The 14,853-nt window shown below is 45.4% G+C and overlaps 1 protein-coding gene across 7 annotated transcripts in view; it reads left to right on the forward strand.

The window, feature by feature from the left end:
- The window catches only part of CEP89 (centrosomal protein 89), a 74,549-nt gene that overhangs the window by 8,621 nt on the left and 51,075 nt on the right, over nt 1-14,853 (forward strand). For 5 of the 7 annotated variants that reach the window (XM_073885097.1, XM_073885095.1, XM_073885094.1 and 2 more), the window contains 3 exons: nt 647-830; nt 9,724-9,826; nt 14,213-14,241. In XM_073885097.1, coding sequence (XP_073741198.1) covers nt 647-830; nt 9,724-9,826; nt 14,213-14,241 — 316 coding nt within the window. Of the gene's footprint in view, nt 1-646; nt 831-3,689; nt 3,797-7,790; nt 7,986-9,723; nt 9,827-14,212; nt 14,242-14,853 lie in introns of those variants that run through there. The other 2 variants (XM_073885101.1, XM_073885096.1) reach the window with 2 other exon arrangements.

Consider the following 14,853-nt stretch of genomic DNA (forward strand, 5'->3'; position numbering starts at 1 on the left):
ATAGACAGTTCACCACAGAGGAATTAGGACTTGCACACAAATATATATGGAAATATATTATTTCAGTAAGAAATGCAGATTTATACAGTAAGATTTAAGTTCTTTTGCCAAGTTTTGGAAAATTATTACTAACGTGGTCACAGGTTGGGGAGTTGATTGGTGAAATGATTTTGTGCAGTATGCCTGTAGACCCCCAAAATAGCCACACCATTTGACTCAGCAGTTGACTGCACAGTTAATTTGATTCATAAGATGGATCCTAAATACAGAAGAGATTATTTGCACGTAGATGTTCATAACAGAGGTATTTGTAACAGTGACAATTGAGGGAAGAAACCTAAGTACATAAAAATGGCTGCCTAAACTGGTGTATCGACTTGGGTCCCACCTTTTACGTTTTGACTTTAAAAATGTGTTACCAATTAGGCAAATTGTGTAGGTATGCAGTGATAGGAACTAGGAAAACCTACGTAAGAGGCTAGAAAGAAATGCTAAGTGTACAAGGAGATGGGATCGTGGATGACTTAATCCTTTAGCTTCTGTATGTTTGGTAAGGTGGTTATAATAATTTGATGGTGGGGCATCTAATACACGTGAAGTATTCAGTGGCTTGCTTATTTATTTTGCTCCCGACCTTCTAATGCAGACCAAATTGGCAGCATGAGACAGGAAGAAGATCTGCTTTGCCGTCCTTTGACATGCTGGGCTACAGGGAGGAGGACACTGAAGCACAGCTGTCCTCGAGCAGCGGGGAGTCGGCAGATGCCAGCGCTCGCAAAGCGGAGGGAGGTCTCAGTGACGCTGTGTATGCCATGCCCCACAGAAATCAGGTGCCACTCACGTTCCAGAATGTCTTCTGCACCCTCTTAACTTACCGTAAATTGTGTGGAGGGCATCAGTAAGGATTTTCTTTTCTCTCTTCTGCCTTTGGTGGCTCTTCTCTGGGGGCTGATTTTCTGAACAAGGGCAGTCTCATTTTTTTATCTGGTCAGGCCACAGATTTCTTTAATGTTATTTATTTCTTTATTGTTCAAAGACAGGGCCTTCAGAGACAAAGATAAACATCTTCACATTCTTAATTTAGATTTCCCGCCAGTGCTAAGGAAACCTGCTCTTTCCTTTGGCCCCCAGAGCTACTTTTCCTGTCACTTTTCCAGTATCAACAAGTATGTTGCAGCCTTTCTTCAAATTCATGCCCGGGAAGAGGAATATCGTCATTCCTCATGGTAGTAGAGGACATTCTTTGAGTGCTTACCGTACAGGAGTCTCTGTTTCAAGCTCTTACACGCAGTTAGCCCCCACTGCCTCGGTGAGGTAGGTTGCATTGACGGCCCCGTCACATGGGAGGGACCGGGGGACAGAGAGGTTGATGGAGCCCGCTCCTGCACCACTGCCCGAGCTGCTCTGGTTTCAACTCCGTGCTCCCAGGGTTCAGGAAACTAGATAGTGCTGTTTCTTTAATGGCAAAAGACAGCACCATAATTTTTTTTTCTTTTCTCTCTTTTACCATCACTATAACATGTGTTACTCATAGTGACGATATTATAGATTTGCAACATCAAATGATATTCAGAGTGATTATATTTCTATTGAGTGCCCCCCCACTATATTGAAACATATGTTCGGTGGTCCTAGGGAGCTTAGTTTGAGGAGTCCTTCTGTGAAGTAACCATCACTTTCTAACACATGCAGACTGTAACATGCAGAATGAGGTTTCTCTACAGCAAGGAGGCTGGAGCAGGCAGGTGGCGGCCGAGCCCAGAGCAGGTTCTGCCACAGGCCCAGGGGAAGTCCCTCTGTCCCTCAGTCTGCATACTTTCTGGCTAGTATTTTGCACTGAGGTTACAGACAGAGTTGTTTATCACTCAACTATTTTGGAAGTAAAGCTTGCTACCCCATTTCCCATAGAAGAAAGAGATTAAAGTAACCTAAACTACCTCCTTTGTCATTAGCAGGATACATATTTTATTTTGTAGGCATGTCTGTCATGGTGGCTTCAGGACCCATGTGCAGTTGGGAAATTTTGTTTTAGTTTAAGATGTGAAAAGTAGAGCAAGACAACTAGCAACATCAAGGGTTGGTGAGGTTACCGTCTAATGCTGGTGGGTGTGTGAGCTGGTACCACCACTTTGGAAAACTGTCTGACATTTCAGTTTAAATTAAAGCTGAATGTCTATATTTTCTATAACCCAGCAAGAAAACAAATGGAAAAGTAGAAAGTAATATACCACATTAGTATTCTCATCCTCAAGATGAGCAAGTATTGACAGCTTATCTTTTCTTGTTTCAGATTTTTTTAAAAGAAATGAAATTATAGTTAGGGTTGAAATCTTCTTTGTCTCCCTCCCTGGAAGGTCATCTGCTCTTGGATTTGGAATACATTCTAGAAGTCTGTGTTTTTATTCTTTTACCACAAATAAGTGTCAGCAAACAAATACAGCACAATTTTTTTTTTTAAAGATTTTCTTTAGAGAGTGAGAGAGAAACAGCATGAGAGGGGAGAGGGTCAGAGGGAGAAGCAGGCTCCCCGCTGAGCTTTGAGCCTGATGTGGGACTCGATCCTGGGACTCCGGGCAGTCGCCCAACCAACTGAGCCACCCAGGTGCCCCTACAATTTTTTTTTTTTAATTGTAAATAGGTCATCATAGTGAACCAGTCATTCCACCTCTTGGCTTTTTTCACTCAGCATTGCAGTTTTGAGATGAATCCACGTTACCTTTTTTCCTATGCCCCTACCGATGAACATTTGGATTGTTTCCTCGCACATTTGGTCCATGCACTTATGTGTGCTGGGTCACAGCAGATGTTGCCAGATTGTTCTCCAAAGCAGTTTTTGTCCTTTTGCCTTCCCACCAGCAGCGTATGCATGCCAGTCACCCCATTTCTGTTCATCCCAACCAATAGGAACGCTGTCCCTATACAACCCAGGAGCCAGAGGTGGACTTTTAGGAACTGATGGCAAATTGGAAGGACTCATCAGAGTCTGTACCTTGTCCTGGCCAGTTGCAGCTGGCATGAATGAAAGGGCCCTTTAAGCTGGAAAGGGATTTCATTTTCCCCCAGTCTTACCATTAGGTTTTTGGGAGTGGGGGTGGGGAGAGGGCTCCAGGGGTGACACAAGAGGCGCAAGAAGGCACATTGACATTTTCTGAGCATTTAATACAGGCTAGGCAGCTTATATGTACCATCTCATTTACTTCACACCCTCAGGGTTAAGTGTGTGAAGAAACAGGGTAAGTGACTTGCCCAAGGTTGTTACCCAACCAACCATCCAGGGGCAGAGGCAGGATTCAGACCAGAGCGACCAAGTTTCTCTGTTTAGAATTAAAATTTGTGTTTATCGTCCTTTTGCCTATTGAGACTATTTCTTAGACTGGCCAAATATTCTCAAATTGAAATGATTAAAGTATATACCTTCGGGGAAAGTGGGTGTGTAGAGCCTGCAAGAATGCTGTTTAATCGCTCGATGGCACCAGCTCTGAAGGAGATACTGCCTGGGGGTACATTTAATATCAAAAAGTAAACTTGCCTTCTCTGTGTTTACTATAGACATTCTTTAATCTGAGATAAATAATTTATAATTTTATCCTTTAAACAATTTTCAAAACTAGAAAGATAAGGAAACAGAGCTACCCAAATCAGGCGATTTGGACTTAAATCTATACCTCATGCCTCTCTCTGTGTTTCAGGGTAGTTGGGCAAACATCTTCATGTGAAGTGTGCACCCGCTCAGAAATGGCCTAACATGGAAAGCAAGTCTTGTTTTCAGCAGTTTTCTTATTGGTGCCACCCAAAAGTAAGGCTGGAGGGGAAGTGGGGGGTGTGAATTTGTGGTCAGTTCACGCTATGCTGGCGTCCAGTGGACAGAACAGTGCCATGGGCATTCAGAGACCTGGGTTCAAGTCCCCACTTCTCGACTTCCCAGTTGTATGGCTTGGGTGAGTCAGATAACCTCTCTGCACCCAGAAAGGACTGTGTTAGGGAGGACACTCTGGGTAGGTTGGTAATTCAACATACAGTGATTGAGCATGCAGTGAGGACCTGGCATTGTGCTGGGTGCTGGAGAAGCTGTGTAAGACAGAGTCCGCAGTCACATGATCACCAGTTAGTCAATCACAGTTACAATAAATGTTACAAAGGAAAGGTATAGGGTGGCGTGAGACCATGTCGGCGGAGGACATAACCTTTCTGAAGGGACTGCAGAGAGAGACAGCAAAGGGACGGGAAGGAGCTCTGGCCCCCTTGCTTTTCCCTTTGAGGTCACTTGATTCTTCTGCCTGACACCTGAGTAGGGTCGTTCGTTATCCTGAGTTCAGTAACTTCACCAGAATTCACTGCGGTGTGTATTATTATCTGTCCTTTTTTCCAGAAATTTAGTTTGTTATTTAATTCTGCAGACACAGGTTTTCATATCCCTTTTTTGTTTTCAGGGAACATTTCCTTCCCTATTTTGTTTTATCATTGACTAAGCTTATCTATTTGTTTTATTCTCCTTTGGGAACATGAGTTATACATTTGTCAGCTGTCCTTTGTCTTCCATGTCTGTTCTATTTTCTGTAATCACTTGTCCCTCTTTTTTCTTTGCAGTGTCACTTTCTCTGATTTGCTCTGTGTACCCTCCTCATCTCTGTCACTGTGTTACTGCTTCTAGTATAGCTTTTACCTTCTCTGTATTGGTTTCATTTTTCCTTTTGGTTTTTAGTTTTACCAATTTATTTTCCACATCTTTTCTTGCCTTGTCACTTTTCTTGGTCTTCTGTATCTCTTCTTTGGGTTCTTGATGTCAGTCTTTGCTGTCCTTCATTTCTTGGAGAGAATAGAAGCTGGATTCTGGACAGTAAAGGTGGGCTGTCCATTGGTGTCTCCCTTTAGCTTCTCCTTCCCTCACTTCGGCCACATGGGGATGACTGTACCCTCGCTCTCATTGCACCTGTCAGAACATTACTGTGGACCTTTATAACCGTGAGGCTTTGTGGTTTTTCAAGCATCTGCATGCCAGAAGTCTCAGGAGGTTTGGCAGCTTTTGGCTTCTCTTTCCATTCCAAATTTTGTTGATTTGGTAACTGTTTTCTGCCCATTGACTAAGTTTTCTTGTTTTCTTTTTTCCCCCCATTCTGTTGATTGCTTTCAGTAGATTTTAAGGGCAGAGAGTGTAGTGTAAATGCCTTGTTACTATTTTTGAATAGCATTCATGAGCAGAATCTTCTCGAAGCTCTCCTTATTCTTATTCTTGCTAACATGTTTGTGGCTTTGCAGAGCATCTTGTCATAAAGTGCCACACGTTTGCTCACTTGCCCATGTATTCATCCAACCACCTGCCAACAAACTGATATTTGAGTGTCTGCCATGTGCTTGGATGGAGACCCATGCAGGGGTAAACCAGTCCTCTCTAGAATCTTCTGGAGGCCAAGAAATAGTGGACATTCTTTTGCTACTCTTTAGGATTAGGAATGTCCCCTTTCTGTCTCCCTAGTTTTCAATTTCTTTAAATTTTTCTTTTCATTACACAGGTAATGCATGACTATGTGTTTCTTATAAAAGCTCTGGACAGTGCATGGAAAGCACAAGCTTGTCCTGAAACCTGCCGTTCCTGTTCCAGTCCTCCTCTTTCCAGGAGAAGCCTCTGTGGTCACTTTGATATCTGTGTTGGGTTTTTTTTTTGGCTGCAGAAATGGAATAAACAAACATAAGGTTTAAATAGTAGACCTTAAACTCTCTGACCTAACAAAGTCAAAAGGCAGGAGATTCTAATATTGTTTCAGCTGCCTATCAAAGGCTGCTGCCTGAGATCCCCTTGGCCTCCTCCTCTTCATGGTCACCAGTGGGTGCAGCTGCTCCTGATCCCAAAGCAGAAAGGAAGAAGTGGCGCAAGGGCCTTCTCATTATGCTGCTCTGTATTTATTAGGGAGAACATTTTTTTCTGGAAGCCTCCCAGCAGAGTCTCATTGGTCATATGGCCACCCCTTGACTGGTCACTGGCCAAGGGGAAGAAGATTCCCATGGGTCATACCCTGGGGCTGAGTCCATGTGCACCAAACAAAATCAGGAATCTCTTAGCAAGGGAGAAAAGAGGGCACCGATTACTGAGCAGACGATGTAGTGGTGCCTGCCATGGCATGTCTCCTGCAGTCTCTGCATTTGCATGTCCATGTCCAGGTGCAGATAGAAATATCCCCGTCAGTCTTTGTGCATGGAGATTATTGACTCTGCTCCACCAGTACTAGCACCTCTGCAGGAGCCTCACCCCCACTGGTCACAGAAGGCCAGGATAGCAAGGAGGGCACCAAGTGGTCCCTCCAGCCAATGTGCAGAAGCCACCAAGAGAGTGAGCTCTGCCATCTTCCGGTGTGGGGTCTCCTTCATGCAGCAGGCGAGGAAACACGGATCCCCAAACCCTTAGTCAAGCATGGTGTTGGACCTCCGGAGGTCCTTCTACCTTGCACGTCAGAACAGTCCCTTTCAGAGTTAGTTCTTGCGAGCACTTGACTGGCTCAGTTGGTAGAGCATATAACTCTTGATCCACGGTTGTGAGTTTGAGCCCCGCGTTGGGCATGGAGCCTACTTAAAAACAAAAACAAAACAAAACCACCAGAAAACCGGAGTTAGTTCTTGGTTCACTGCAAATTCTTACCACACTCTTGACTTTACCCCAAGATGGAGCTAGCTGGACCCTCCTGTTGCTCCACCTCTGATAACATACAATGTATCTGGGGTGGGGTTCTTACCTTAGCATCATTGATGTGAGGAGAGGCATCCGGGAAGGTGGCCACGCCCCATGGGCTGGGCCCTGTGTCATTCGGGTTAATCTCTGCTGGAGGCCAAGGAATAGTGGACTACACCCAGGTAGTTGGTCTCCCAGCTGCCAAACTCTTGAAGCTATAAGAATCCGCACTTGCAAGGCGCCTGGGTGGCTCAGTCATTAAGCGGCTGCCTTCGGCTCAGGTCATGATCTCAGCGTCCTGGGATTGAGCCCCACATCAGGCTCCCCGCTCAGGGGGAAACCTGCTTCTCCCTCTCCCACTCCCCCTGCTTGTGTTCCCTCTCTCTCTGTCTCTGTCAAATAAATAAAATCTTAAAAAAAAAAAAAAAAAGATTCCATACTTGCAGCTTCCTAGCTGTGTTGGCAGGTTTTTTCCTCCAAGTAATAGAAGGCTTCTGACATCGCTGATCACTAGTGCATGTTTTTGAACTTTATATGCGTGAAATCCCAGAACATGTGTTCCTTTGCATCCAACCACATTGTTAGGTGTGTACAGGTTTAAAACTGTATCTTCCTGGTAAATTGGATATTTTGTCACTATAAAGTGAACCTTTTTATCTCTAAGAATGTGTTTGGCTTTAACATCTATTTTGTATGACATTTTCCATGTTTCTTCTGTTTGATGGTTGTATGACCTGTTTTTTTTCCATCCTTTAATTTCAGCCTTTCTCTGTCCTCATGTTTATCTGTGTCTTGTAAAGAGCATATCGTTTTTTAAAACAAGTTCACTGAGATACAATTCACATACCACACTACTCCTCCATTTATCACTGCAGCATATAGTTTTTTGTAAACCGGGTTTGACAAACTTTTCCTTTGTCTTTTTACTGAAGCATTTGGTCCTTTTATATTTAAGGTGTATGTGGGTATATTTGAGTTTAACATTGTCATCTTTAGTTTTTCTATCTCTCCCCTTAGTTCTTTTTTTTTTTTTTGGCCTTTCTTTGAATTGATGACTTTTTCAGTTTGATTTCTTTCCCTCTACTAGGTTGCAAATTATACCTTTCTTCCCCACCTAAAATTACCCTAGGTATTATAGCATGTACATGTTCCTCTCTCAAATCTGGGGTGCTAGACCACCCAGGAAGAGTGTGAAGGAGCCTGGCACAGGTGCTGCAGGCACGTGCGGACAGGCCATTCCTAGCACCTCTGACGTCAGGGCTGCGGCCGGTTTGGCCTGCTTCTTCCTTCCATTTCTTCTAAAGGTTTTGTTTGAATCACCAAGGTAATTTTTATATTCAGAAGTATCTGGCAGTTTAAAAAATGTTTGAAATTCAAACTTTTAAATTAGAGAGGTTTTTAAGATATGGTCACAGATTCTTTAGGCTTATTAATCGGTGTATTAACTATACACAGAGGTACATTGACCATAAATGTGCAGGTCAGTGAAATTTTATAAATTGGCTACCATTCAGATTAAAAAGAAAAATGACATTACCAGTACCCCAGAAGGTTCCCTTTGTGACGGAGAAGAGGTCACTGCTTCCCCAGAGTTCACCACTGCCCCGACTCCCAGAGCTGATCAGCTCTTGGAGAATCACCTTAGTTTTGCCTACTCTGAAAACGCTGTGATTTTAGTCAGGACAGCCTGTATTGTTTGGAGCGTTTGAGGGTCTTCAGTTGTCGTGTGCCGTGGTGCTTGGTTCACTGTCCAGGCTGACAGTAGCCTGCTGTGCAGCACTACCATTTGGGGACTTCCTCGTTTTCCTGATGCTGGGTATTGGCTTGTTTTGTCTGGCGCTCTTTGAACAGGGAGCTGGGAAGCGCCATGTGTATATGGATGTATTTCCAGTGGGCCCATACGGCGCCTAGACACCAGTGTGTGGCACAGGTACAATCTAGGGCCCTATATGGGGTCAGCCTTCACCCTCGGAGACTAGCAGAGAGGGCGGTATTTGAGGCCCCTTAGCACTTTCCCATTTCCTTGGTGGGAGTCACTTAATAGATCTCTGACAGGGTGAACCAGGCAGTTGGTTCCCAGGAGATAAGAGTGGAGAAGTCATTTTTTCTTCCTTCAGAAGCTAAGTAGAGTGGGAGACCTGTGCGCCCTCCTGGGCGGGGTTACCCTGGAGCCCTGTTCCCAGAGCCCGGTGGGCCTAACAGCCTTAGCTCTCGGCTTGGAAACGCCCCTTCTGGTGGACATCTTGCCAGTCAGTGCTGCCACTTCTCTTATCAGCCTTGGGAATGGCCCTCCCTTTGCCCACAGCACAGCAAGGCCTGGCTTATCACATGAGCAAGACTTCACGTAAGAGTCAGGATAGCAGAAGGGACAGCAGCCCAGAGAGTGCCAGTCATGGCTTCTTGTATAAGACCTGGTTCACTGCTCTTCCCCTCAGACAGCCTCTGCCCCAGTGGGACTGTCTCAGGCTCCTCACGGGGAGGTCTGTAAGGACCAGCTCTGCAGCCCTGCCACCATTCAGGGTACCTACGTAGGACACCCTCACAGGACAGTGGCGGGGAGGGTTCTGTTCCCTCAGGAAACAACATTTACACAACTCACACAGACAGCAAACTTAGCAGACCTGACAGGCCTCGAGCCCACACAGTGACCTGGATGAGGCTTCTCCCAGAGCAGCTCGGCAGTTCTTGGCCCACGTAGTGATGGCTAACATGGCATCAGTACCCAGCTGGAATGGTTCTGGGTGCTGTCCTGAGTAGGCTAGATGCAGCTCCCTTTCCTGGGCTCGTCCCTGGCAGGAGTGAGGAAGGCAGGTGGTCCAGGTGACATGGGTGGGACACAGAGTTCTCCTTGGCCTAAGCATAGCTTGGACAGCATTGCCTTTGCTACCAGGCTTTTCCGGAGGGACCTGAGGTTGCATCCAGCCCTGCTGGGTGTGGTCCTTTTGTGTCTCAGCGGCAGGTGGCTGTGGAGGAGGTATCGAATAAACATTTGAGTTTGGTCGGAGGAAATTTGATAACAGATAACATTTATCACATGTTCTTTTGTCTTTTGTAACAAAAAGGTTCCACTGTCACATGGGGTGGACAGTGAAGATGATGAAAATATTTCTGACCAGGATGGGTTTCAACGCTTGCCTCTTACAACACAACGTACACAAGAAAAAGGTAAAATATATATATATATATATATATAAAAGCATTTTGTGGCAATAACTATTGGTGAATTTTTTGAGCATATAACCATTGTAGCCCCACACCATGGTTCTGTGATTGTAAGTGGAAATATTCCTGAGTTCTGTTTTCACTGGAGATAAGTTAGTCCCTGGCTACTAGCCTGGCTGTTAGGTTGTCTTTAACATATCAGGTGCTCACTTAAGAGTCCATTTTGTCTGTTCTGTCAGCCATGAGAGGGCACATGGCGGGGAGGATTATGGCTCAGGCTGTACGCTCTACACGCTCCTTCCTCGTGGCTCCAGACAGTTGTCCGCTTCCTAAGAGGTGGCTTCCATGTACAGGTGAGGACACCCGACACACAGTGAGCACTGACAGCTGCTTTGTCGGGACGCTCAGAGCTGCTCAGGCTCACAGGGACCAGTTGGAAAGCAGAATGCTGGCCCTGTAATACCTGGACCAGAAAACACCAGCTGGTCAGGTGGCATGTTTTATCCCTGTAGGAAAATCTATATGAATATTAAATTCATGTAAAAAAAAGTTTCTTTTTAAATTACAGAAGTAATACTTTCTCACTGTAAAAAAAAAAAAAACCCAGAACCCTGAAATGCAGAAATACATAAATGCACGTAATTGTACTGTCGTAGATAATTTTAATAATTTAGGATGTATGCAGGTGTAACAAACACATCATTTTGTTACCTGCCTCTTCTCCTACACACACCCTGAATATCTCCCTGTGTTTACATATGTCCATCCGTTTTCTGACGTCTGTGCTGCCCATGGCCTGGTGTGTTATTGTGTCAGAATCCAATCAGGAGACAGAAAGCACATGGTGATCTGAACAGGGAAAGTTTAATATAAAGAATCATCACCTATCACAGGGTTGCCTGCGAAGGGCTAGAGAGAAGTCTAGAGGAGACAGCTGTAGCAGAGAGAGGGAAGAGCCGCTCCCGTACACTTAACGCATACATAGGGCACCCAAGGAAGAGACACATTTGGAGGGTCACCCAAGGCCCAGATGCAATGCTGGGGATGGCGTTGCAGTGGCCCACGGGCTAGTGGAGAAGTTAGCTGTGTCCTGCTAACAGAACTCACTGGAAAGCCGCCCTATCCTATCCTGCTGGCTGATAATCCTGTCTAAAGGCCAAAGCTGTGAAGCTCTGCGAGCCACGTGCGCCCTCCTGCGCCCTAGCAATTGGCCAAGGAGACCAGAGGCTGAAGTCATTTGGTCAAGATACCAGTCCCCTGGTTGGAGCTGCCAGATTCATGGACACTGTCCCCTGCCTTCCTCTGATCCCAGTCATGCCCTCCCACCCCACTGTGCTTTCTCTTTCTCCTCCATAGCGCAGTTTATCAAAAGACAGCTCTCTACACACCTTCTCCCTTCCCTCATTTGACGGCGTCCCCTGAACACACTGCACTTTGGCTCGCTCTGTCTCCATGACTCCCCCAAGCTGCTGACCTTCATCCTGACAGGCACATCTTCTGTGGCTTCTCAGGAGCCTCCAGACAGAGGATTGCTCCCGCAGTCTTAAAATCCATCTCCCTCCTGGTTTCATGACATCCCGTGCTCCTTGTCTCCTCGTGCCTCTCTGGGTAACCCTTCTTCATCTCCTTTGCAGGCTCATCTTCCTCTCCCTGCCCAGTAAATGTTGGGGTCCCCAAGGCCGGTCTAGGCCGTTTGCTCTTCTAAGCAGTCACGCCCTGCCTGCGTGCTTCCAGGACCCTTTGTTGTATGTTATGCCCAGCAGATATATGGGTACATATGGACTGCCCACTGTCTCTTCCTGTGGTAGCAGCCAGAGAATCTTGTCAAAACACGATGTAGTATCTAGTAGTATCCCTGTCTGCCCCCCATGGGCCCCCACACCCTTTTTACTTAGATCTCTTCGCTGGTTTCCTATAGCCTACCAGACCTGCTGGGCCTGCCCCTGCTGGCCATTCTCCAGCCACACCGGGGCTCTCTTACCTCTTCAACTGCATGATGTTCCCTTCTGCCACTGGGTCTATACCCATGTTATTCTCCCTCCCTGCCCGCTGATGTCTGTTATATATAAAGGAGGTGGAAGGAGGGGTGGTGTGTTTGACTATTTTATGTTTTATATGTTCAAATATATCTGAAAGGAAACATACCCAGTTGATAACCATGGTTACCTCTTGGGAGGGGAACGGTTCAAAGCATTCGGATCATGGGGGAGTTTTGATTTATCTGTATTATTAGCATTTTTGACAGCAAGACTGTGCTCACATGGTGTGGCTCTTCTATGAGGATGGGGGTAGTGCCTAACATGGCATCTTGTACACAGTAGGATGCCCAGGATGGGAGACTTTTGCTGTTTGAATAGTTTATGCCACTTGTCTGGCAGACTGTAGAAATGAGAAGGGCGAGGAGTCTAGAAATGTTTTTGGGAAATGATCAATGAGAAAACAGGAAATAAAATATTTTACCCAGAGCCCAATGTATTGTACATACATTAAGTATCAAAGTGAACTTGGGTGATGCCGATTCTGGCTCTTTTTTCTGAAAAGTTGGTGACTAAGATACAATAGAATAGAAATGATGATTTTCTTTAGGAAACTAGGTGAATTGCCTTTTTTTTTTTTTAAATACTTTATTTGAGAGAGAGAGACACAGTGAGAGAGGGAACACAAGCAGGGGGAGAGGGAGAAGCAGGCTTCCCGCTGAGCAGGGAGCCCGATGTGGGGCTTGATCCCAGGACCCTGGGACCATGACCTGAGCTGAAGGCAGATGCTTAACGACTGAGCCACCCAGGCGCCCCTGAATTGCCCTTTTTAAAACGTTTTATCCTGAGACCTTTCAAACGTACAAAACTAAAGAAAGTGGTCAGCGGAAATCCCATGTGGCTACCACCCACCCTCTGTTGCCGGCAGCATTTTGCCATTCTTCTTCGTGAATCCCTTGCCCTTCCCAGTTTTGTCTGGTGAAGAATTTAAGGGGAGAGACATCCAAGAGTTCATTAAATATGAAGGCAGTAGGTCTGATGCAGAATTGTAAGATACCAAAGCAAAGACTATTGCAGCAATAAATAAACAATAAAAAAAAAACAATAAATAAACATGCAAAATCTTGGGGTGCTTGGGTGGCTCAGTCATTAAGCATCTGCCTTTGGCTCAGGTCATGGTCCCAGGGTCCTGGGATTGAGCCCCACATTGGGGTCCCTGCTCAGCGGGAAGCCTGCTTTTCCCTCTCCCTCTCCCCCTGCTTGTGTTCCCTCTCTCACTATGTCTCTGTCTGTCAAGTAAATAAATAAGATCTTTAAAAAAATAAAATAAAAATGCAAAATCTTTTTCTATCAGTTTAAACATTTGCTCATCAGTTGCTCACCTACTGTGTGCCAGAGATGATGGAGCCACCATGGGCCACTCCCCTCCCATCCCATTTGCAGGGCAGGACGTGCAGCTGGGGAGCTGTAGTCCGGGGCGGAGGCGCATGGCAGAAGTAGCACAAAGGCCAGGAGAGAGGTCAACATTGCTGGCTGGAAAAAGTGGCAGGTAGAGGAGGCTTTGTTAGGCCGTATTCGGAAAGACAAGGCAAGATTTCAATGGGTGTGCCAGTCTAGACTGTCCCAGGACATTTGATCAGACGTTTAGTTACAGATAGTGGGGCAAGCTGACATTTTGGTCAAAAATAATTTCTTCAGTGATTATCATTCAAGTGTTGGTAATTGTAATGAACCAGGAAGTAGATTTACAATCTTTTATGATTTTTGTCTGTGTTTCTGAATTCTGTTGGATTTTGCACATTTGTTTCTAATTTATTTTCATCCAGTTATTTCTGCTCTGTAAATTGACTGTAGAAACTAACAACCAATTTTTCACACTAGGGCATAAGATTACCCTCCTCAAGAAGTGCCTTCATCCCGAATGTGTATTTGTAAATGGAGAGTAACTGAGCGAGATTTGTTTGCTTTTGTATCGCCAAGGTGGTTTGCTTCAAGGAACAACTATTTGTCTGACCAGGTCAGATGCTACTTCTAGGCAGAGAGGAGTGGAGCCTTGGCACATGTGGGGAACAGCAGGTGGTACATTTGGGGCACATTTGGGCAATAGGGGATAGGGCCGTGTCAGAAAGGCAGAGAGGGCTCAGAGTCACTCCCAAGGACTTGGCCCTGGTTCTGTAATCATGGGAGCCACTGGAGGTGCTCCCAAATTAACAGAAGAGAGATGAGCAGTTCAGTCAGGCCCCCTGCCTTGTCCAGACCAGCTTGCTGTGTAACCTTGCGAAGGCTGTCCCCACCCTGGGCCTTGTTCAGCTCATTGGTAGAAGGCAAGTTCCTATGATCATGCTGTTCTGAGTTGTCAGATGTCTTTATCTGCTTTAAAAAAAGTTTTCCTCTCTCTTTTTTTTTTAATCAGATGATAAACATTCTGTTCTGAATTTAAAGGTAAGATTCATTTTTTAAAAAACAGTTTTCTCAATAAATAGAATTTCTGCCATAATTTAAAATTTCTTTTGTGATTTGTTGAGGGAGGGGGGACACCTTGCCTTAAGAGTCCTTTCCCATTAAATGTTTTTTTAAAAAATACTTTTGAGAACAAATAATCCAATCAAGAAATGGGCAGAAGACATGAACAGACATTTCTCCAAAGAAGACATCCAAATGGCCAACAGGCACATGAAAAAGTGCTCAACATCACTCGGCATCAGGGAAATCCAAATCAAAACCTCAATGAGATACCACCTCACACCCGTCAGAATGGCTAAAATTAACAAGTCAGGGAACGACAGATGTTGGCGGGGATGTGGAGAAAGGGGAACCCTCCTACACTGTTGGTGGGAATGCAAGCTGGTGCAACCCCTCTGGAAAACAGTATGGAGGTTCCTCAAACAGTTGAAATTAGAGCTACCGTTCGATCCAGCAATTGCACTACTGGGTATTTACCACAAAGATACAAATGTAGGGACCCGAAGGGGTACGTGTACCCCAATGTTTATAGCAGCAATGTCCACAATAGCCAAACTGTGGAAAGAGCCAAGGTGCCCATCGACAGATGAA

The sequence above is a fragment of the Callorhinus ursinus genome, unplaced genomic scaffold (assembly GCF_003265705.2).
Source record: "Callorhinus ursinus isolate GAN/ISIS: 27379988/994484 unplaced genomic scaffold, GSC_fseal_2.0 scaffold61, whole genome shotgun sequence".
NCBI lineage: Eukaryota > Metazoa > Chordata > Mammalia > Carnivora > Otariidae > Callorhinus > Callorhinus ursinus.